Source organism: Meriones unguiculatus, chromosome 11 (assembly GCF_030254825.1).
Source record: "Meriones unguiculatus strain TT.TT164.6M chromosome 11, Bangor_MerUng_6.1, whole genome shotgun sequence".
Taxonomy (NCBI): domain Eukaryota; kingdom Metazoa; phylum Chordata; class Mammalia; order Rodentia; family Muridae; genus Meriones; species Meriones unguiculatus.
The window spans coordinates 53,461,581-53,485,441 of record NC_083359.1 but is presented as its reverse complement, the minus strand read 5'-3'; the positions used below and the strand labels follow the sequence as shown (position 1 = coordinate 53,485,441).

The 23,861-nt window shown below is 44.0% G+C and overlaps 1 protein-coding gene across 2 annotated transcripts; it reads right to left on the bottom strand.

Moving 5' to 3' along the window:
• Nucleotides 1-135: 135 nt before the first annotated feature.
• Nucleotides 136-22,833, bottom strand: Pm20d1 (peptidase M20 domain containing 1). Of its 2 annotated transcripts, XM_060364250.1 has the most exons (13): nt 22,643-22,833; nt 21,525-21,611; nt 19,859-20,091; nt 19,417-19,503; nt 18,805-18,938; nt 18,384-18,503; nt 17,123-17,198; nt 16,623-16,684; nt 16,317-16,395; nt 14,340-14,411; nt 9,583-9,751; nt 7,813-7,912; nt 136-5,620 (listed from the first exon to the last, which is right to left on the bottom strand). In XM_060364250.1, exons 1-13 carry the CDS (start codon nt 22,809-22,811, stop codon nt 5,497-5,499), a joined length of 1,512 nt encoding a protein of 503 aa, XP_060220233.1. In that variant the 5' UTR covers nt 22,812-22,833; the 3' UTR covers nt 136-5,496. The 2 variants fall into 2 exon arrangements, with proteins under 2 accessions (XP_060220233.1, XP_060220234.1); XM_060364251.1 differs by lacking the exon at nt 19,859-20,091 and having other exon boundaries at nt 21,469-21,611.
• Nucleotides 22,834-23,861: the final 1,028 nt, after the last annotated feature.

Here is a 23,861-nt window from a genome sequence, read left to right as displayed (position 1 = left end):
GTAGGAAGGTAGACACACATGTGCCACCTTGTGTATATGAAGACCAGAGGATGACTGGGGATTTAATTCCCTTATGTAGGTCCACCTCTGCCGGTTAAGCTTAGCAAGTGCTTTTTACCCACTAAGCGATCTTGCTGGCCCATGAACATCTTGTTTTATTACATTCATTTTGTTTCCCAGTGTACATTACAAAGTCTTCGAGGATAGATGTGTAAATATTTTAAATTGTATACATTAAAATTTTATATTCAAAAATTTCTGTGATGTCATTTTTTGGGTTGACAAAAAGGTGTTTAAACACTTGTTGTTTTCATTTCTCTTGACCACATACTTTCAAGTGGAATTGCAGGGTAATATGGTAATTCTCTGTTTAACTTTAGAGGAAACACCAACTGTTCCCACCAGTGAATGCACAAGGCTTCCAACTTCACTACATACTTGCCAGCATTTGTTATTTTCCACTTATTTTGATTACAGCCAACCTGGTGGATATAAAGTGGTCTCTCACTGTAGTTTTAATTTGCTTTTCCCTAATGACTAACAACTTTTGCATTTATATATCTTTTCTCATTTCACTGCCTCTGTTTTCCACTTGTTACACTGCAACAGCTTACTTCATAGGCTAATTATATCATCACCATTACCTTTATATATCACATAGTGCCTAGAAGATAGTAAATTCTGTACAAGGGTTAGAAAGAAGGAACAAAAGACAGTACCCAAAAAAGGGTCTTTACTGTACTTCTCTTTCTCTCCCCTGACTTACAAAGCCCAATCTGACAGGGTTTGGTTTTCTGAAGGTCTCACATGCCTATCTGCTTATAATCTTAGCACACTTTCTCAGTTCTTTGTACAGTTCTCATTGAACTCTGAAGTCTCAGAGCTGGAAGTCTCTTCACTATGGAGGCCCATGTCCAAATGAGGCCCTGCAACACATATAGAATAAGACTTCATCTCATATGCTTGGGCAACAGAATCACTCACCCTGGGCTTCTTGCTTTAGAATGAGCCATATATTATAGCCATGATATGCCAAACACTCTGTCCCTTGACATTTAATATTCACTGTTGATGGAACAACTAGTAACTCTGAGTATACATTCCTGAGAGATCAGACTCCAGGGAAACACTTCTCTATCTTGCCCTATGTCTTCATTTAAATTAATAAATTAAAATAGTATATATTTTGTTCTATCTTGTAATTACTTTGAAGACGGAGAGATGACTCTGTGATTAAGAACACTGGTTGCTCTTCCAGAAGACTAGAGTTTGATTCCCGGCACCTATAATGTGGTTCACAACCTTTTATAATTCTAGTCCCAGGGGATCTGGTGCCCTTTTCTGGCCTATGCAGGTACTACACACAGTACAAAGCACACATACACATGGAACACCTATACACATAAAAATAAAAGATAATAATTTAAAAACTATGGAACATCTTACAAATTCCTATGCCATCCTTGCAGGGTGGATGGGGGAACACCAACCTTTGCTTGCTTCCAAGTTTGGTGTGTGTGCTTGCCAAAGCAAGTATGCCTTCTGTCTTCAGAAAAAGTTAACCATGTCTGACTTGTCCCAAAGGCTTGTGGGCTGTGTTGTTGTGGACTAGAGACAGGCTTGGCTTCTGAGTACAGGGAAGAACTGAGTTGTCGAAATGCTTAGCCAAGACAAAGGAAAGCTTGTTACAGCTTCCCCTCAGACAATGATCCTGGTGTGACATGTTATTTATCAGTAGTATTGAAAATCTATTTTCTTGATGGTCTTTGAGTTCCAATCCCTGCTTTGGTGTACTCATGGGTTCTTCAAGACAGGGTTTATCTATATCATCTTCGCTGTCCTAGAATTCACTCTTCAGGCCAGGCTGGCCTTGAACTCATAGAGCTCTGCCTGCCTCTGCCTCTCAAGTGCTGTGACTAAAGGTGTGCACCACCATTTCCCAGCTGGAACGTTTTTTAAACAATTTATACAATTCTGAAAATTTTATATTTGTCGATCTAAAATAACATATGCAAGGAACATTTTCATAATTGACTGTGTTAGACATCAAAACATAAGAATTTTAAGTTGTTTTATTTCAATTAAAATATTTATGTTTTGGGGACTGGAGAGGTTAAGCGTACTGGCTGCTCTTCTAGAGACCCTGAGTTCAATTCCCAGCAACCACATCATCATCTATAATGGGGTCTGGTGCCTTCTTTCGGTGTGCAGGCATACATGTAGGCAGAACACTATATTCCTAGTAAATAAATAAATCTTTAATATATATGTATGTATATTTATGTTTTCAAAAACATTTGATGAAATGTTCAGCTCTTATTGGAAGAGTAGAATTAAGCCAGGGGTGTTGGTGCACACCTTTAATCCCAGCAGTCAGAAGGCAAAGGCAGGGGGATCTCTATGAATTTGAGGCCATCCTGGCTTACATAGTGAGTTCCAGGACAACCAGGGCTACACTGTGAGACCATGTATCAAAACAAACAAAAATGAAATAAAAAGAATAGTCACAATCCAGGACTACAGCCCAATTTTACTCACCTTCTCCATTGTCTTTGCTTACACATATTTTGTCCCCTTCCCACCTAGGTAGGCATAAAGGGAGATAAAAGAAAGCTTGAACTCTGTCATCAGGGTCAGGAGATACGTGTGTAGACATTCATCTCCTGGGTCTCTTTCAAGGTGAATTTAGGGTTTGGTAAGTGGGTAGGGTTTGGGTTGGAGGAATGCCTCAGATTTATTGTTCACCTATGAAAAGTCTAACTGTAGCTATGCTATCTAAAGCTGTGATCCATACCTCCCAGGACCCTTCAGGGCCATTGACTGGCATTTGTGATCTCTCAGGGAAGGAGTCAGGGCTTTCTCTCTCAAGGGCCTTTTTTCCCATTAGGGGTTGCAGAAAGCTTATCCTTTCTGAAGCTAGAAAAGAAAGTGGGATGGAAGGGGATAAGTTGCTGTACATCCCTCCAGTCACTGTAGTCATTAGAGATGTGATTGTCCTCCATAGAGCTGAACCTGGAGAATGGGAATAGGAAGTGCTAGCAGACACAGGGAGAGGTGTGAATAAGGAGAGGTCAGCCAGAGGAACAGAGCTAGAGTGGGGAACTGATTCCAGATAGAGGGGAAAAAGCAGTAAGCTACACCCCACAGTTTCTTGGGGGGGAGGCAGGACTTGGGGACTCAGGACCTCCTTTTATTTCTACAACTGCTCCTTGAGGATCCTGTCACTTTGGGCTTTTGGGAGAACTATTAGCATAGACTTTGAATTCACAGAGACCCTGTCCTTAATACCTGCATGGCCTTGGGCAACCTTGGGATTTTTAAGCCCGGGACTTCATTTATAAAATGGAGCAATAGCATATTTGAGTTGTGTTACTGTTTTCTGTTTTCAAGAACACAATACTACAAACTGGGTTGAGTTACAAAGAAAGGAGGTTTATTTTGGCTTACAGCTCTGGAGCTTTAAAATCATGTGGGGAACACTGGTTTGCTCCTTGGTAAAGGTCTTTTTGCTGTAGAGATGGCACAGGACTTCGCATGGCAAGATGTAGGAATGCATGTATTAACTTGTCTGTCTTCTGCTCTCTTTTTCTCTTATAATGGGGTACTGTGTGATATTTTGACATATGTATTCATGGTACAATGTCCAAATCAATTTAAATGTATCTGTCTTCTCAAACTCTCATCTTAAAAAGCTATCAGTAAGTCAAAGATGGGGCTCAGCCCTGATAGCCTTGTCTAACCCTAATAGCCCTATAAAGGTTGTGTTTCCCACCTCTGAATACTTTTCTTATATGATTAAGTTTACAACATACAAATGTGGGGTACACACATACCACAGAAGTTGCTATGAGGATTAAATAAGAATTCAGTGGTGAGTCAGATCAGAGAATAATGGTGAGTTTGGGAGCCAGGTAATGTGGGTTTCCATAACTGTTTACAGCTAGATGTGTAGCCCACCCATCTGTTAGGAAGGACTAACAGTAACATGTTTACAGGGTTGAGATAAGGTGTATAAAACTACTTTGTAGGGCTCTGCACAAAAATGAAGAATTGTTTTTGTTCTTAAGCTTGCCCTCCAACAAAGACTGAATAAGTACTGAATTGGCCAGAAAGGGAGAGTGAGGGAAGGAATGTGAATCTTAGCAGGAATAGCAAAAAAGCTTGAATAATTCCCACACTGTTTCTAACAGTGACAATTAAGCCCAAGCTGCAAGGAACAGTTCACATCCACAGGAGGAAGGTAAGGATTTGGGAGTGAGGGAGAATTGGGGTTACTGAGGAGTTATCAAGGAAACCTAGTACTATCAAAGCCCTGGTACACATAGACTGTCCTGGCCTGGAGAAGGGAAAAGATGGAGTCTTTCAAGTCCTGTTTCTGTATCTCCTCTTGTGACCTTGACTCCCTTGTGACCCAAAAAGCACAGATCTTGGCCTTGAGTCAAGAAATGCTGCTTTCCAATGCCCCCCCCAACCTGGCAGCTACTGGGAAGATTCAAATATGCCTAGGGTTAGAGTCCAGAGAGAAGACAGGAGTTCTGCTGTCCTCTAATGGAGGCTACCTCCCCTTGCCTGTCTTGACCAGGGAAGAAACCCTCTAACCACCCCCTTTATTGCCCTTCACTTCCCTGAAACAGGACATGACGCCAGGGCCAGGGCTCTGCTGGTTCTGGGCTCCAGTGGGAAGCTGGATCTTGAGTGAAAGTTTCTTTCTTGGGAGCTCAGCCCCATAGGCTGTGCCAGCAAAATGCTTCAATGGATTAGTGTTTCCTGGGGTGGAGCAGCAAGTGCAGGTGGCAGGAACAGGGTTGAACAAAGTCCCAGGAGCCCAAGGTCAGCAGCTTACTTTTTCAGGCCCCAGCCTCTGGTACCAGTAGTTATGGTGTTCTCTCAAAGTTTCTACCTCATGCTCACTTGTCAGAGAGCAGCTGATGCTACAGTCCCCAACCCCTTTATTTGACTGACTGTGATTGTGAGAGTGTCTCAGTTTGACTGAGTCTTATTCCAGATGTGGAATGAACCTGAGAATGGAGAAAGGAAGCAGAGGCAGAAAAGGAGAGGCCAAGAGGCAGCTCCAAAGTCTGAGAGAAAATGACAGGAGAAAGGAAATTCTAGAAGACAGTCCAGCTCAAGCACCCTAAATTAACATTCTATCTAGATAAAACCTGCTTGAGATTTTTCCAAAATCTACATTTGCTAAGTCAGGCTGGGAAAGTGGAATAGTTAAATAACCAACAAGAGAGAGGCCAACAAGCAGGACAGAGCAGAAGGCAGTGAATGCCACTCAGGGGAAGAACACAGACATCCAGAGGCTAACAGGCCAGTTTCTGCTCATCTTCCTCTTCTCCATGGAGCTCATTCCCTGGTGAGTGGAGGAGGCAGCTGAGCTCTGCATGACAAGATGTTTTCTATCAAACCTTCCATCAGTATCAGTGTTCTCTCCCTTTAGGGTAGTCCTGGCGCAGTGCTGGGCACCCCTCACTCAGCCGGATCCTCGATTCATAGTTCGTGCAGATGAGGAACTGGCTCTGTGTTGGTATCAGCATTTTGCATTAACTCAAAGATGAACTTCACCTGGTTCTGGTAGCTCTGAACTGAGATTTTCTCATTGATTCCATGGATACTGAGGGAAAAAACGTTCAGGGGGAGGAGATAAGGGTCAAAGTTTATAGCACTTGAGTTGTCACAGAACACCCTTTCTGCCTCTTCCATCCCCTGATAGACTCGTCTTTGGCCCCCCATGGGGAAAGGTGAGAAGAGTCATTTGTCAGCTGATGTGTGACATAGCAGTTGTTTCTCAAGGACCTGTGCTCATGTACAAGGACAGTGGGGACACTGATGACTAAACTTCTGGGGACTTATCCACTCTTCTGAGGTCTGTTTCTCCTCTGGGAGGATTATCTTCCTAATTCTTCTCCTTTTCCTCCTCCTCATCCTCCTTCTTCTCTTTCTGGCTAGAATTTTCTAAGGTTGTGATCATTAGGCATAAGGGAAGGCAGGAAGGCAACAACAGTTCAAGGTACCTCTCCAGTCTGTACTTTACCTAGGAACCCTGCTATCAGATCTCATGCTCACCCACAAAGTGAAAAGATGATAGGAAACAGAGGGGTCACTTACCCTCAATTTTAACAAATAAACCCCCAAACATGAATGCTATTCTTTTTGTTAGTTTGTTTGTTTGAGACAGGCCCTCTCTAAGTAGTACTGGTTGTTTAAGAGCTTCCTATGTAGACCAGATTGGCTTTGAACTTGGCCTTTGCCTCCCTTGCACTGGGATTAAAGATATAAGCCACCATGCCTTGCTTAATGGATGCTGTCCTTAAGATCACATTCAAACACATCCATTCTGCTTAAAGTGACCTGTGGTGAAGTCAGGTCTGATGTGATAGACTGCAGAAGGCTAAATAAAACTTATCTCCCCAAATTTCAAAGGTCCAAATTTACTTAAGAAACCATAAAACAGTCACATATGACAGTTAAAATTGGTATTCACATTTTGGATGCCCAACTTTGAACTCATATGTTTGCTTATCAAGGTGAGCATTCTCCCAAAGTGAGAAAGACTACTTATGGGTAATCCAACCTTCCTTCCTTCCTTCCTTCCTTCCTTCCTTCCTTCCTTCCTTCCTTCCTTCCTTCCTTCCTTCCCTTCCTCCCTCCCTCTCTCTCTCCCTCCCTTCCTAGACATGATTTTGCTACATAGCTCAAGCTGGAATTAAACTTGACAATCCATGGGGCTGGAGAGATGGCTCAACAGTTCAGAGCACTGTTTCAGAGGACCTGGATTTGAAGCCTGGTGGCTTGCAACCACCTGCTCTGTGGTGCCCTCTTCTGAACAATGCATGCAAACAGTATACAGATATATATGAAAGCAAAACACTCAAAAAATAAGAAAAAAAATTCCATTACTATGTAACCCACTTGGACACTGAACTGCCATGGGCTACATCTGTGCAGGGGTTCTAGGTTATCTCCATGCCTGGTACTTGGTTGGAGTATGAGTCTCTGGGAAGACCCCTGTGTTCAAATTTTCTGGTTCTGTTGCTCTCCTTGTGGAGCTCCTGTCCTCTCCAGATCTTACTATTTCCCACTTCTTACATAAGATTCCATGTACTCTGCCCAATAGTTGGCCATAAGTCTCAGCGTCTGTTTTGATAGTCTGTAGGGCAGAGCCTTTCAGAGGCCCTCTGTGGCAGGTTCCTAGGTTGTTTCCTGTTGTCTTCTTCTGATGTCTGGGACTGCCTCTGGAATAATCTGATTGGCCTGCTTTTTGATCACCTCCCCCTGAGGGTAGAGCAGCCTTACCAGGCCACAGAAGATGACAATGCAGCCACTCCTGATGTGATCTGATAGACTAAGATCAGAAGGAAGGAGAGGAGGACCTCCCTATCAGTGGACTTGGGGAAGGGCATGTGTGAAGAAGGGGGAGGGAGGGTGGGACTAGGAGGGGAGGAGGGAGGGGTTTATGGGGGGATACAAAGTGAATAAAGTATAATTAATAAAATAAAATAAACAAAAATATGTTAAAAAATTTTTAATGGCCATCCCCTTGTCTCAGTCTCTAAAGTGCTAGGATTACAGGTCACTACATACAGCTTTACCCAAGGATCTTATTTTCAACAAGTTCTCACCAGTCACCTGCTATTCTTTTAAAAGAGGAGTGTGCATGGGGTTACCCCCACAATTCCTGGGCCAATGATGCCAATCTAATTTGTCAAAATCTGCCTTTCCTTTATTCTGTAAGTCACCAAAATGGGAAGGGACAGATCAGATATACCTCCTCTGTGCTTTGCTGCTTAATCCTGTGCCACTTACCTACTGAAGCCCTCAGGCTGCAGGAACACGGGGTTGAACAGGTAGATGCCGTTGGTGATGTTGGCATAGTGTCGGCAGTCTGCATTCGCAATACAAATACCTAGAAAGGGAAGATTATGAGAAAATGGGCTTTATGTGAGCAGACCAACCAGTGAAGTAGGGGACACTGGGTGAGTGGCTGGGCCACTTAGGAGCTTGGGCCACTGTAGAGTGATGTCTGTAACTTCTTAAGAGCATCTGCCTAGGACTTTTTGTTTTTGTTTTGTTTTTTTGAGACAGGATTTCTCTGTGTAACTCTGACTGTCCTGGACTTGCTCTGTAGACTAGGCTGGCCTTGAACTCAGAGATCCTCCTGCTTCTGCCTCCCGAGTGCTGGGATGAAAGGGATTCATCACCACCAGCCAGCACCTAGGATATTTCTTATTGTCTAAGGTGCTCCTTTTCAAATTTTTGCAAAAACTTTAGCTTTAACCAGGAATGTGGAATCCCCTGGAAGCACTGGTGAGATAGCTTGGAGTGGTCCAAAGCCAATCTGTTCTTGTCTTATGATGACCAGGGAGGCCAGCACTTTCATCTTATCTCCACAGTCAAAGCAATTTGCCATTTGAGAAATCAAGACTCTAGAGAGATCACTTGGCCTTTACTCCATATCACTCAGGACAGAAGAATGGAGACATCTGTGGGGCATTTTACTAAGATAAAACATAATTCCTCCTCATAGGGTAGCATGTTCTTCTGGTCTCCTCTTCTGAGGGATGGTTTTGTCCTGGAGGCAAAGCTTGGGAAAGTTCTAAGAAATTCCCCCTGGTCTCCCACTTTCCCGAAGGTAGATAAGTCACCCAGCTGGGCTGAGATTTGCCCTGGATAGGCATGACCTTTGGGAAGAGGTATTCCCAGAATTGATTCAAATGTGGTGTGATGATTCAAGATGACATTTTATGTTTTGTTCTGTTTTCCTCTTCTGATTTCAAGTAGGTACCTAGGTCTGATTCTGTGCTTTGTAGATTTCTTCCTGTTAATTTTCTCCAGTCCTATTGCAGCCTTATCCTACCAATGGGATTATGGCCAGTGGCATGGAAGGAGTGGAAAGAGCCTTTGAGGCCAAGAGAGGAGGATGTGGACTGTGAGAGCCAGGGTTCTGAGATGTTCATAGAAAGCCATGAGTAAACCTACATAGAAGGGACTGGACACAAGCTTTCGTATCAGCACATGCCTGTACATTGGGACCAGATATTTAGAAATTGCTCAGTCACCACTGTGACAAAAATCCTCTGGGAGTATCTTTCAGAAAGGCAGATTCTAACTGGAATACGTGAGTAGTTAAATTTTATGAGGTTCCCTAGGATTTGCTAGATTTGCCAGATTTGGATGGAAGATGGGGAGAATGCAAAGGGATTGAAGAGAACTGGGTCAAAATGAATGTCACGGGTCAGAGACTTTTTCTTGCTGCTGAGCTGTTTGTTATTCTAGGATGGTGGTGACATAACTCCTCCAGCAAAGGTAGATTCTAAGCTGATCCTCCCTCTACAGGTCACTGCTGGCCTAGGTTAAGCGAGGACCCACACTCAACTGACCTAATTTATTGTTTTTGTTCCTTTCCTGTTTGCTTTCTCACTTCCAGCCCAAGGGGAAAACACAGTTCCAGGGACAGAAGCAGTCAGCTGTTTCCAGGATAAATGGCTGGTTTGGGATTAGGGAAAGAAAGGGGTGTCAGATAGGAAGTGGTCCCAGCTACCACCACCCACCAGCCACGGCTGATGAAGTCATTACCAGGCACAACGATATTGACTTCTGGGAAGACAGATTTTATGGTCTGTTGAAGCAGCTGGTAGCCCAAGGCCTGGTCATCAGAGGGGCTGATGGGCACGGGATCAGTGAATCTCAACACACGCATCTGGATTCGGTCATCAGCCATGGTCTTCTTGACAAGTTCTAGGACCTTTAGTATAGAAGCAAAGAGGGTTATAGTTCTCATTGATCTGCCAAGCTAAGCGCCAAATTCAGACCCTTTGTTTCAGCAAGGTAGCACTCTGGAGTTCAAAGAAAAGGCTGTTTATTTTTGCAGTGGGACCCTGGCTATAGATGATGTAAGAGCTGGCACTTCCTAGAAAGCATAGCAGAATTTAGCTAAGTGTTGGGAGGACTGTCATACAGCTAGGAGTCAGATGGAAAACTGGATAATCTGGAAATTGTTTTGTCCTTTGGGTTGTGAGCCATGGGCTTAGGTAGAGTATAAGAGACTGGAGGATGGGAATCTCAGCCATCTCAAGGGATGATCCTGCTCCAACCTGAGAGTCTGAGAGAGGTCACCATAGGGCCATACCACATAGCTTACTTTTCCTTGTTTGAGCTGAGGCCTATTTGTAATCAAATACACTGAGTCAGAAAGATGAGCTCGGCATACACAAAAAATCAGGAGTACAATGCTAGAGCTGAAGTTTTCCCTTTTGCCTCTTTTTCTTGAGAAGGACCACAAGAAAACTTCCAGACAATTGAGCCTGAGGTGACTTAGGGGGAATCCAGTGAATCCCTGGTCCCAGAAAAGATGCAGGTCAGACCCCTAAGGCTCAGGTCACATGAGGGAATGGACCAGAAGCTTACAGTGGTCCCCCAATCCAGTCAGCCACACAAGGAAAAGCTCAATGTCAACCATTTGATCCATTAGTGGTTAGATTGAAGCTGCTCCTGTCCTTGAAAGGGCCATGTCTAAAAGCTGGAGATCACCCCAATGAGGACATTATTTGGAGGACTCATTTTAGGCTAATGGTCCCTAGAAGTTGCTTTTGGAGAGATCAGTGAAGGCTCCCACTTCTAGCTCAGAATCACCATAAGAATCAAAGCAAATGCCCTTCAGGGAGTGGGTGAGGGTTATAAGAACTTGTTTTCATTCAGAACTCAGTTTTACCACAGCTTAGTATTCCCAATAGTCTCACTCAGTCAATACTGAATTCACTGTGGATATGGCTCAATGGCAGAATGCTTGCAATAGCATGCACAAGGCCCTAGGTTCAAGGCCTAATATGTTAAATATATATATATATATATATATATATATATATATATATATATGTTCTTCACACATCCCTCTCCCCTGGAAAAGGCTCCTAAGCCATCTCTTTTGAGGTAGATAGGGCTGTGCCTGCATTTCTTGCTTTCTTGCTTCAGGTCACTCCAGAGTTTTCAGTCTTCTAGAAATTGAAGAAGATATGAACACTGGTTCCCTGTAGTAAGAGCCTGATTCAAAGGCAGGGGCTGTGCCAGCTTTGTTCCCTTATCTACAGTACTGAACAAATAAAAAGTAATAAATGTTGGATCATAAAAGACAAGAACCAACAAAACCCAACAAGAATCAATCTAGTGAGGTGCTGTCTTCCCCTTGTAGCCAGTTAGGAATGTTGGGCTGAGTATCCATCAGATGTATTGCTACAACAATCTGAAATGAGGATCAGAAAAACATTTATCTTATTGTGCACAGTCTGTTGCTAGAGATTTTGGGTTTGAAGAGAGGATATGGACTGGCAGAGAAGAAGCAAGAGCTATTACCTAGGGTGGAGAAGGATGGGTTGAAAAAACAAAAACAAAAACAGAAAAATGAGGCATGGTAAAAATGTGCTTTGGATAACGCTTCACAGTGGTGTGTGCTCTGAGATTCTCCATGCCTTCACTTGCTCACTTGTTACCAGGAGCTGATTTTTCTTCTTGTCTGTGATGTGTCTGGTACTACATTCTGCTCAGTGCAGTGTGAGCAGTATGAAAGAGGGGAATAGGGTAGGTGTTACAGGGAAACATGCCTCAAGTTCATCACAGGGAGATATTCGTAATCAGGTTGCTAAACAAACAAACAAACAAACAAACAACCAACCAAGACAGTATATATTGAGTGACAGCCTGTCATGGGTTTTCCAGTAGCAGCTTATATAGCTGGATTGAAGCCTCCCTCTAGACTGTGGGCAAGAGTAGGTGCAGATGGAAGAGAACTGTGGCACCCACTTGTGTTCCCACTGGAACAAGCATGCAGCTCTGAGCATGTGGCCCCTAGGCAAGAGAGAGGAGTGGCCAGGACAAACAGGTCCTCTGAGCTTTCTAGAGGATGGAGACTTTCCATCTGTCACTGGGGCAGGTGACCAGGATGAGTACAGGGAATTCCAGAGGCATCGTCAGATAGACCAGGCGGGAAGGCTTCTGTGGTTAGGTGGGGACAGTGCCAGGATCAGGAAGATGAAAGCCCTCACAGGTGGAAAACAGCCTTTGGAAAAGGATGGAGTTGGAATGGGCTGGAAAAAAAAAACAGTGGAAAGCTCAGCTGAGGAAATTGAGTGATTTCCTGGTCCTATGAGCCTCCAGGGAGAGGACAAGGCTGGCACCTGATGAAAAGCAACTGAATCCAGGATTCACATTGAGCTCAGTCCCCTTCCCCAAGGCTGGGCAGGCTGATAACCCACTCCTGAGTCTATGATGTATGCACCTCCCACTTGTACAGGGACACATGGGAAGAACTCTTGAAAACCAACATGTAGAAATCTGGGCATGTCTGACCATTGTGGATATAGACCAGAGTTCCTACTGTATTCTAGAATGTATTATCCATCTGCCAGCTGTTGGGTGAACCTCTTGGTGGTTGTTTTGTTGTTGTTGTTTGTTTGTTGAGGCAAGTTTTTTTTTTTTTTTTTTTTTTTTTTGTGTGTGTGTGTGTGTGTATAGTTTTGGCTGTCCTGGAACTCACTCTGTAGACCAGACCTGCCTTGAATTCAAACAGATCTGCCTGCCTCTGGTTTCCAAGTGCTGGGATTAAAGGCATGTGCCACTGCTGTCTGGCTTCTTGGTGTTTTCTTTTGTTGTAATCATTTTGTGTGTGTGTGTGTGTGTTACATGTATGTGTGTGTGTGTGTTACAGATGTATGTACATGTGTGTGTGTGTTACAGATCAGATGTGTTACAGATGTGTTACAGATGTATGTACGTGTGTGTGTGTTACAGATCAGATGTCAATGTTGGGTGTCTTTCTCTACTGTTCTCTGCCTTACCTTTCATATGATTTTTTAAGATTTATTTATTTATTTATTATATATACAGTATTCTGCACACATGCCTGCCTGCATGCTGGAAGAGGGCACCTTAACCATCTTTATGGTTATGAGCCACCATAAGCTTGTTGGGAATTGAAATCAGGACTTTTGTAAGAACAGTCAATGCTCTTAACCTTTGAGCCATCTCTCCAGCCTATGCTTTTCATATTAGTTTGAGACAAGGTCTTACTACATAGCTTTGGCTTGTGTGGTGGTTTGAATAAGAACAGCCCCCCCTAGGCTCATATATCAGAATGTTTGGTCATCAGGGATTGTGCACCACTTAGAAGCATTAGAAGACGTGGCCTTGTTGGAGAAAGTGTGTTACACAGGATGGGCTTTGAGGTTTCAAAAGCCCAAAGCAGGCCCGGTATCTCTCCCTTTCTCGTGCCTGTGGACCCAAATGTAGAACTCTCAGCTACTTTTCCAGCATCATGTCTGTCTGTATGCCGCCATGTTCCCTGACACGATGAAAATGGACTAAACCTCTGAAACTGTAAGCAAGAACCAATGAAATACTTTGTTTTCTAAGAGTTACTGTGGTCATGATGTCTCTTCACAGCAATAGAATACTGACTAAGACATCTGGCTTGGAACTTGCTATATATTCTAGGTTGGCCTAGAATTCAGTTTTGCCTGCCTCTGTCTCCTGAGAAGAGGCAGGTAAAACTCTGAACCATCACAACCTGGTCTACCTTATCTATCTCTTTATATCTATCTATCTATCTGTCTGTCTGTCTGTCTGTCTGTCTGTCTATCTATCTACACTACAAACTGCTGAGTTCATTTAGTTTGCTCATATGTGCTGTGACTGTTTTTGAGGCAAGGTTTCTAGCCCAGGCTGGTCTCAAAATCCACTTACTTTTTCACTTTTCCTACTCTTTTGCCTTAACATCGTATTCTTAGCAACATCTTAAGGGTCCTTTAACACCCAGATCACATTTCTATTAAAGGAAAAGACTGTTGTGACCTTGAAGGTGGCTTTGCAGTGGTCCTGTGGACTCTGTTCACCACTGATTATTACAGCAACAGCAAAGAGTTGAGGAAAGACCCCTGGAGCTGGGTTGCTGGATATGTACTCATTGGCTTGCTGTTGAACTGCTCAGTTGCTCACCACCCTAGTTTTCCTTAGCAGAGTGAGGATGGCATGGTTTCTGCCTTACTGAGTGGTGTGAGTGCTAATGAGTGAGTGCACGCATCTGTCTGCCTAAGGATGGTGCCAAGCCCACAGCAAGTCCACTAAAGAGATTTTACTAAATCATTATCATCCATTTGTATTTATTTCTTATACTTAGACTCCAAGTTTTCTCAAGCCAGATGTTTCCTGTCCTATGTAGTTGGTACACAGGGACATTTGAAACAAACAAACAAACAAACAAACAAACAGAACAAAAACAAAACTTGATATTGGTGGTCTTACTTCTTGATGCTGGACCTGCTCTTTGGAACGTAAGTACATACCTCATGCATTGTCTGTGAAGGGTGAATTCGGAAGTTGATTGTAGCCTGAGCCAATGGGGGGATGACATTCTCCTAGAAAGAGAAGCACAAACCTGGCCTGAACACATTTCTAGAGCTGGCCCTTGCCCAGGAAACACAAAGTACCACCAGAAGGAGAAGAAGCAGCTGCTCTGGCTTAAGAAGCCAGGGCTTAATCTGGAATCTGCCCTGTCTTCTCTTGGCCCTCAACCTAAAAGCGGTTATATTCACTTTTAGGCTCTCTGCTTTAGGTGAGATCTTTGTACTTCTTGGTCCTGGAGAAGTCATAGAGCATTTCAGAGCAGGACTATACTCCCTGAAACTGCCCAGACAACCAACTCTGTTCTGTGCCATTGGGAGACATCTGTGTGCATGTTACCAAGACACCGTGGCAAATTCTGTTAATATTAGTGCTTACGTGTGGTGGAACACCCAGGGTCTCAAGGGTTTAATCCCTCAAAGGACAACAGTGGTGGTTGTTTTGCATATCTGGTTACAAAATCTGCATATATATATATATTTTTTGTCTGAACTTATGAATAGTTGGAGAAGATAGGCTATGGAGGAATATTTCCTTTATCTTTCTTTGAACTTGTAAGATGCCAAAAAGCACCAGGTACAGGAATATCCTGGGAATATTACAAATTAGCAGTGTGATTTTTGACCATCTGCTACTTCACTGAACCTCTGCTTTTCCAGCTGTCAGGGCGATGTGACTTGCATAGTTCTAGAAGAATCAAATGAAGTACCTTGCAACCAGCATGGAGAGAAAAACAACAGGTCAAATGTAAGGGCACAGGACTAATATATTTGTGATCAAGCAATAACTAGACATATATGACTATTCTGAACAGCAGCTGGTGAAGATAATCTGGGCTGGGTCAGGCTTGTTTTGCCAATAAATTTGGAAGCATTATTCACTTATATTAAACTTGGGGACCAGGTGTGGTAGCATACTCAGGAAGCAGAGGTGGGTATATAGCTGTGGGCTTTAGGCCAACATGTTCTCCATACTAAATTGTAGGCCAATAAGGGCTACACAGTAAAACACTGCATACAAAACAAAATAAAACACCAAACCCAAATCAAACTTGGGTTTCAGATTAGTCCAGTTTTTTCCAGATTACACTGTACTTCAGGAAAATGGTGGCCTCTAATGATTATGAGTGGGTCTAATTCTCTTCAAAGCCCAATGTCTTCATTGGCTAGGCTTGGTCCTTTAACAAGAGACACCCCTTGGTAGCCAGTGCAACTGCAAGTGGGTCAACTTACTGAAAACTTAATGCTTTCTTTATGCGATCAAACCACATAAAATTATTGATTCTAAATTCCAAAAAAAGGACTCATATAGAAATTATATGTACTGAGGCAGATTTTGGGAAAAAGTATCATAGATTTTATAAGTAGCAAGAGAGTATCTCTTGTACAACAGGGAAACATGTTAATCATCCACCAAATGAGTGGCTAAAAAATTCAGTGGATAAATCTTTAAAAACAAAGACATTTACAAAAAGATTCTACTTGACTGATGATCTTACTCAGTGGTAGAGTACTCAACAGGTAGAAGGCTTGGTCTCTAGCACTACCAAAAACAAGTGAATAAATAAAAATAGATACAGAACTTTGATGGTAGAAAGGTTTGAATGTTTTAGTCGAAATGATCTAAGTGCTAGGAAAACATAAAACAAGAGGAGTTGCATTCAGGGCATGGGTTAGGAAACCCAGCACCCCCAAACTGCCCTCTACACATGCATAGAGATGTAACCAACACTCTCAATGGGCTGTAGACCTTCACTGGAGGGGCTCTCAAGGCTTACCCAACTGACAACAGAGAACAGTGGTACGGGACAACTGGCCCTTCCTATTATTCATACTGTAGCCACAGTAGGAAAGGAAAGCCCATAGATAGGCTCAAGGAATGGAGGTGCAGGTGTAGCTGGAGGAAGCAGATGATGTTACCTTGACTCCTGCATTGAACATAGTGGGGGCTGCAGTGGTTCTGATCAGTGCATTGGTTATGTGATTCTTCTCCAGTAACCTAAAGCAAAAGGCCATGGTTAGACATCAGGAAGAACTGTGCAATGGAGAAAAGAAAGACTTAGAATTTCATTCTTTTCTAAATCTTGTAGACCTTTAAGAACAAGAGACATCAGCTTATACATTAATAACATGATGTATCTTTGGCAGAGGGATGACTCCAAGAAATGGGGCTGGGGAGCAGGTAATTGAGGTGGGAGTTTTAGAGGAGGAAGAGTAATATGTTACCTGCTTACAATGGGACGAAATAGCCACAGGTTTTTCAGGACTATATTGGTAGGGAAGGAAAACTGAAAGGGAAGGGACAAGGTTAGCAGGAGGAAATGGGTCAGCATGATAGGGCTGCTATTGCCGAGGCCTGATTTTCTCTACTTCAGGCACCTCAGGGATCTCAGCACTCAAACCTCATCACCCCATCCTCAACTCTCAGGTCAGCTGGCTCAGTCTGAGTGAGGCTGGAGTGAGGCAGTCCCCACTTGGATGGGCACATCTGACTATATGGAGCAGTTGAGCAGCCTCAAGGATGAGTGGGAACCAGCTCTCAAGGCGACTTGGATATGTTAGGCTGTAGGATCTTGGATAGGTCCCATCAGCTTCAGACAATAAACCCCTTCTTGGCTCAGCCTCTGGCTGGGAGCAGGCAGAGACCCGATTGACACTCCTTCTCCACCCCCTTTCTGCTCCTCTTCCAGGAGCTGGCCAGGAGCAGGCAATGTTCCCCCCCACACCTCATTTGCCAGTAGATTCAATGTCTTCTCCAATGGTCCACTTCCAAACATGTTTGGCATTGGTGTCTTCTCCAGTCTAGAAGAGAAACAGAGTTCTCAAGACCAGGCCTCTTCCAGACTGAGACCAGCCTCCTGAGGATGAGGGAGATGGGCACAAGTTTCAGCAAGCCAGCCACTCATCCACCTGCCTCCCACCTGCACCAGCCTGAGTTGAAGATCCAGAGAACCGACAGGAGCATGCCCTGGTTACAGGTGGAAGTCAGGGCTATGTCCTGCTGTTGCTCTGCTCCTCTGCCACCTGCAGACACTCTCATTGTACTTATCACATCGTGGCAGGACTGCCAGTCTATTGCGCCAACTGGGACTTGCTTAAGGCAGGGGCCAACTCTTTTTTTTTTTTTTACTCTATTCTCTTACACAAAGCCTTGATAAATGGTCACTATTCACTCAATATCTGATGAATAGAGCTCTCTGTCCTAGCTAGGGTTACTATTGCTGTGAATAAACACCCTGAACAAAAGCAACTTGGGAAGGAAAGGGTTAATTTGACTTACACTTCCACATCACTGTCCATCACTGAAGGAAGTCAGGACAGGAACTCAAATGTGGCAGGAACCTGGAGGCAGGAGCTGATGCAGAGGCCATGGAGGGTGCTGTTTACTGGCTTGCTTAGGACCACCAGCCCAGGAATGAGACCATCCATAATGGGGTGTGCCCTCTCACATCAACCACTAATTAAGAAAATGTCCTACAGGCTTTTGTACAGCTAGTTCTTATGGAGGCATTTTCTCAACAGGGCTCCTTCCTCTCAAATGACTCTAGCTTGTGTTAAGTTGACAAAACTAGCTAGCACACTTTCTTTTTATTTTGTTAATAGAACCTAGATGCAGGTAAGTGTTGCTCTTGCAAGCCTTGTTCTTCACCCACAGCCAGTGCCCCTTATTTATCTTTGTCCTCCTGTCAGAGCAGCAGGAGACTTTAGACAGCTTTACCAGCCGCTGCCAACTGCTTGGGTGGGAACTGAACTACCCAGCTCTTTGACTTCGTTTTTGTCTCCTGGCTCCTGAATGCCCTCTAGTTGTACTGATAGATCTTTTGATCCCAGTCCTGTTCTGGGTTGTTGGTGGCTTTGTCCCTCCTGTGGCCTGCACCTCTGCTCCCTGGGCCAGCTTCAGGGCAGGATGCACAGGCACGGTCTCAGAGTAAAGTGTCTGGTGTTCCATCCAAGACAGTCCTGGGAGTGCAGCCAGGAGATGCTTACCGGCTGACAGCAGCAGAAAGGATGCCAATGCTTGTCTCCTTTGGGGGTGCTGAAGAGTGGCCCGGAGTCATGTTTACTTGCAGCATGAGGTCAAGGATACCCTTCACTGTGACTGAAATCCTGTGGGAGAGGAGAAAGGTAAGTCTTCAGACTGTTCCCCTGCCTCCTTCACTAAGCTATTCCATAGACGCACAGGCCTGTCTACACGATGGTCTGGAGGTCTGGGAGGTCAGCTTCATGCTGTTTTGAATAAAGGCAAACAAACCAACCCAACACTAGAAGAAGGGTGTAATGGAAAGCCCAGGACATGTTGAAAATGAGGGTGAGCGATCTTAGTGGCTTATAGATGGTAGGCTGGACTCTTCTCAAATGGAGTGACAACTCTTCAAAGGGTGGAAAAGGGGGTACACGATTCACTTACATGGCAACAGGCTTCTTTAGTTTTGGAATAAAACCTTCCAAAATAAAACTCCCTTCATCCACAAGGAAGGCCAGCTTAACACCCCTTGCCTGTAGGAGTGATGCAATCTGCCGAGCTCCCTTTAGCCCATACACCTGCAGATAGAAAACCCAAAGCCATGGTCCTTCTCAGCCAGAGACAGACATACAGAGACAGCAAATGTCACTCACTTGTCACTCCAGAACCTTCCTTCCTACTCTTATTCTGTGGGTATTGCCTGAGATAATTCTCAGGCCACATGTCAGAGTCCCTCTGGGAACCACTAATTTCAGAAATGAAGAAACTGGGATTTGGAGAGTGAAGCAACCATCCAGGATTAAAGCCAGTGGCATCACTGCAAAGAAAGCACTCAGTTCCCTTTCGTTGTGCTTATGTTTCCTGGGGGTAGAATTGGCAGCCTATCTGTTTGCCTTAGATATTACCAGGAAGCTTGGTTCTATTACACAGACACAGAAAGTAGCAAACAGCTACAGAGTATCACAGAGCCCTGCAAGCTGATGGTCATACTGGCTCACAGAAAGCACCCTACTTTCAAAGGAGGCCCTGAGACTGGTACTGGATAAGGTGGCTTACCTCCTCATCATGGCCCAAAGCAATGAAGAAAGATCTTCTGGGCCTATAGTTTCTGGTCAACAGGAGCTCCAAGGCCTGCAGGATTGCCTAGGATTTAGAAGAGGAGAAAAACTTACTGTCTGAGGTGTTTTTTGGGAATGGTGGAATCTGATAAACTAGCTTTAAAGAACAAATTCAAGTGGTGCAGAACTCTGTACCGCCTGAAAAGCATTAATGAATGTCAGATGAAAAGGACAGCAGTGGGCTGTCTAACCCCAATTCCTATATGGTTGCGAAATCAAAGTCCAGAAATATGAAGTGAAAAACTGATAGCTACCATTCAGGCTTCCTGCACACAATTCTTTCAATATATCCTCCTTCCTCCATGAAAGCCAGTCACATTCTCCCATCCTGAATTCACCTTTTGGGCCCTAAGTCAGATAGTAAGCATAGAATTTCAGACCATCAGGGAGTTTTTGTTGTCCAGTGTGCCCCGGCCATGGATGAAGCCATCACGTTCCAGGCCTGAGAACGGGGGCACTTCCCATTCTTCTTCAGAGGCAGGAACCACATCCATGTGAGCCATCAGCATGTAGGGCTGCAAACTGGGGTCTGAGCCATGGACAGAGAACAGGTGGCTATACTGTCCCACGACTTCATGCCGGATAAAGCTGCGGTTGAATACTGTAGGAAAGGCTTGAGGCAAAGGGATGAGGAACAGTGAGAAATTGAGGGCAGCACTTTCCTTCCATTTCCCTACCATTTTCTGCTCCCAAGTCTTTTTCTCTTTTTTTCCTTTCTGTATTTTTTGAATATAGATGTCTCTTAAAGATATAAATTCTGATCTAGCTATTCAGTTTCTGAAATTCCTCTTCCATATGTGTGTGTATATATTTAAATATATATGTATAATATACATACATACACACATGTATCTATACACACACAGAAATTCCCTTCAGGATCAAACCCTTCCTATCTTAATATTCTACTTAAATATTAGGGCTGGAGAGATGGCTCAGAGGTAAGAGTATCAGTTCTTCTTGCAGAGGATCCAGATTCAGTTCTCAGCACCCATATGGCTACCCAAAACTATCTGTGACTCCAATTCCAGGGGAATCTGATGTCCTCTTCTGGCTTCTAAGGGGACTGTACACATAGTGATAGACATACATGCAGGCAAAACAACTACACACGCACACACACACATACACACACACCAACCAAACAAAAAAACAAAACAAAACTGAATAAGAGTATGGATTAGCCTGTCACCCACTTTACCTAGTTTATTGTCACTGCATATCCTTATTTTTTGGAGACAGAGAGAGAGAGAGAGACTTGTAATTGCATCCAGAGTCTTGCACACACCAGGCAAACACTCTACCACTAAGCTTTATCTCCAGGCCCCTAGTTAATTCTCTCCTCCCCTCCCTTCTTTGGTGATGACTTCTTGCCTGGCTTCTGGTTTACTGACAAGGCTTTAGTCCCAGATCCATTTGTCCCAGAGTGTTAGAGAGGGGACTACTTGATATTCCATGGCCAGCTACATCTTGAAGGAGGAGCCTCCCTATTCTCCATAAGATTTTTTTTTTTAAACTAAGGAAGATTTTAGACCCCTCCCCCAACCTCTCCTTGGTTATAGGGGTGAATGGACAGGATGCTAAGATAGGTCAAGGATGTTGGCTGCCAAGAGGCTTAGAAATATGCTAGTGATTATTATAAATGGACCCCACTCAGTGAAGTGCCTGCATGCTGTATGAATATATGCATGGTAACAGGGGTGGAAGGTGCTGGGACATTTGCAAAAGAGAGAGAATACTTTGTTTTACCTATTAATCATATAGTTTATTAACTGATACATATTTAGCCAAAGGTTGGGGGTCAAACACCCAGCTTACAGCTAGTTCTTAGTTCTTTATTTTTCAAAGACTAATCTATAGTCCTCACTTTACCCTCCACCAAGTGTAACTTTTAAATTCTTCCTTTTACACATTCCATGTGCAAAGTGAAAAAGCAACCCCCAAGACTATGACTGTTCTCTGTTAGTGACAAAATGTATTTCCTTATCACCTTGTCAAGGTCTCCAGTGTATGTCTGCCACCCTTGGCCCTCGGTTTGCAGCTGACCTTTGTGAATGTAGTCTCCAAACTCAGCGAGGGCTGTGGTGTTGGATTTCTCAGGGCTGAAAGACACTGTGGGAATCTGGATGGCACCTGTCAAGATTCAGCAGTCAGAGGATTAAAGTTTACAGAGGTTGCATATTTCTAATAAAGAAATCTGAAACCATAGCTGAATGTGGCAGGCCACACCTGTAATTCCAGCACCTTGGGGGAGCAGGAAACGGTTTCAAACGAAGAAAAAACCAAAAATGAATGAATGAATAAATAAATAAAATTGATATTTAAACCTTTTGAGGGTCAGCATGGCATTAAGAAGATTTTGGATTTTAGAGTACTTGGGCTTTGTTGATGCTTTTAAGCCATGCTGCTGCTATGAGGTCTCTTGGTAAACTTTTGTTTTCTTCTGTGCAAAGGGACTCCTTGCAGAGGGCTATTGCGTGATGCTCTGGGAAAACTCTTCCCAGCTCCTCACTCCATGATATGCACAAACTATCTCCTCCTAGGGGTTAGCATTTGGACCCTGTGTTGGCCTGCATAGGCAGTTTTTATTGATCCACTACTCAAGAACGGAAAAGAGGAGTTGAGCCCAGTGGTCACAACGCATGCCATGAACCTACAAATATGCTCTTCTTTCCTCTGAAAGGCGCAGACTCAAGCCAATGAGTTAGTTGCCTTGTTAATTCCTCGTTTAAGGGCAGAGCTAATTACATATTACACCCGAGGAACAATATATTCTCCGCTGACTCTAAAACAGCACTGAGAGCCCAGTTCTTGCTGGAATCCTGGGGAAGATCATTTAAACCAAGCAAATCAGTTTTGTTTTCATGCACCGCAGAGATATAAAAAGTCAAAAGATATAAAAGGTTCAAAGTACTACAAACACTGTTGGAGGCAGGTAGGGGCAGGGTGGGTGCGGGCTATGCTGAGAAAGTGGAGCCTTCAGGATAGGCAAGGGAACACGGACTCGAGTGGTGTGCTAGATCAGTTGCACCGTGTCCCGAATGCGTGCGGGAACGCTGGAACTCGGGCCTGATCAGCGAGCAGTACCAATGCAGAGGGAGACAGTCCCGGGCTGACGGGGAACTGAGGGACCCACATCTGAGCACAAGAGGGCGGAGGTTCACCTTTCAGCGCCTCTTTAATAGCCATGCACTCCTCCTCGCTGAACTGGGAAGGGATCCTCGACGCCCCCCGAATTTCTCTGCTCCTAGGGTCGGTGGATCCGAAGACGCAGGCGAGAAAGAGCAGGAGTGCAGTTGCCTGGGCCGGCAAGTTAACAACCCGCCCAGCCATGTCTGTCGGGAGGCACCGTCAATCTGGCTGCAGTTTGGACCTAGAAGCCTAATGCCTGACTCGCCGCTGACCAATCATCGCTTGGCCTGGATGGCAGCCAGCCAACCAACAAAACGACCCGCCCCTGCCCCAGGAGGCCTCTTTAGGGGTGTGTGGTTTCGCTTGAGAGTAGAGACAGCAAGCAAACTGAAAGATCCAGTCTTGCCCTCTCTTTATCTGCTTTGAGATACTGCGAACGATTCATTTGCTGTATGAGAGGAAACTCGTTAAGTGTGTGTGTAATTTTTGACTCCTAGTCCCTAGGTTCTGGGGAGGAACTCAGTGAGTTACAGCTTTAATTTCACCGAAAACTGCAACAGAATGGCTGTTGATAGGTAGTGCTTTGACATACCAGCTCCATAGACTTTGTTCCTGTTTTGAACCCTTTCTTAGCATAACCGTACACCATAATGTGAAAAGAATGGAATCTACTTGTAGCGGAGAGGCGATCTTGCGTCTTTCTCAAGGGTTAATCCAATACTACAGGTTCCCAAAGCTTTGAGATTTAAGCTTGCCTGCACTGGGGTTTTCCTTTTAAACGCTAACGAATGGTCCCCAAATTTCTGTTTGAGTATATTCTTTGTCCTCAAGCTTCCATTCGTGATGGCTCTTAAATTCTTGTATTAAAGACACCAAGAACCCCAAGCGGAGACTGGAAAATTTTCAGGTATAATATGATGCCGCTGCTGGGACTCTGAACATTTTCTGGTAACAGGTCTTTCCTTTCTTTTAATTCTTTAATTGACAGAGAAAATGAAACTCAGTCCTGTGCCCCTAGACAGCATCAGATATGTTTCATTATGACATTTTATACATGTATGTAGTATGTTTTTTTAAATCAAATTTACTCCCAACATCCTCTCTTGTCTCCCTCTCACACCCACTGATCACCTTGTTGTTCCAACTAATCTCCCTCTGTTACGTGTGCATGTATGTGTGTGTATGTGAGAGATCTGGTGAGTTCAATTACAGCTATATCCAAACTGGGCAAGCATGCATCCTGACATGTTT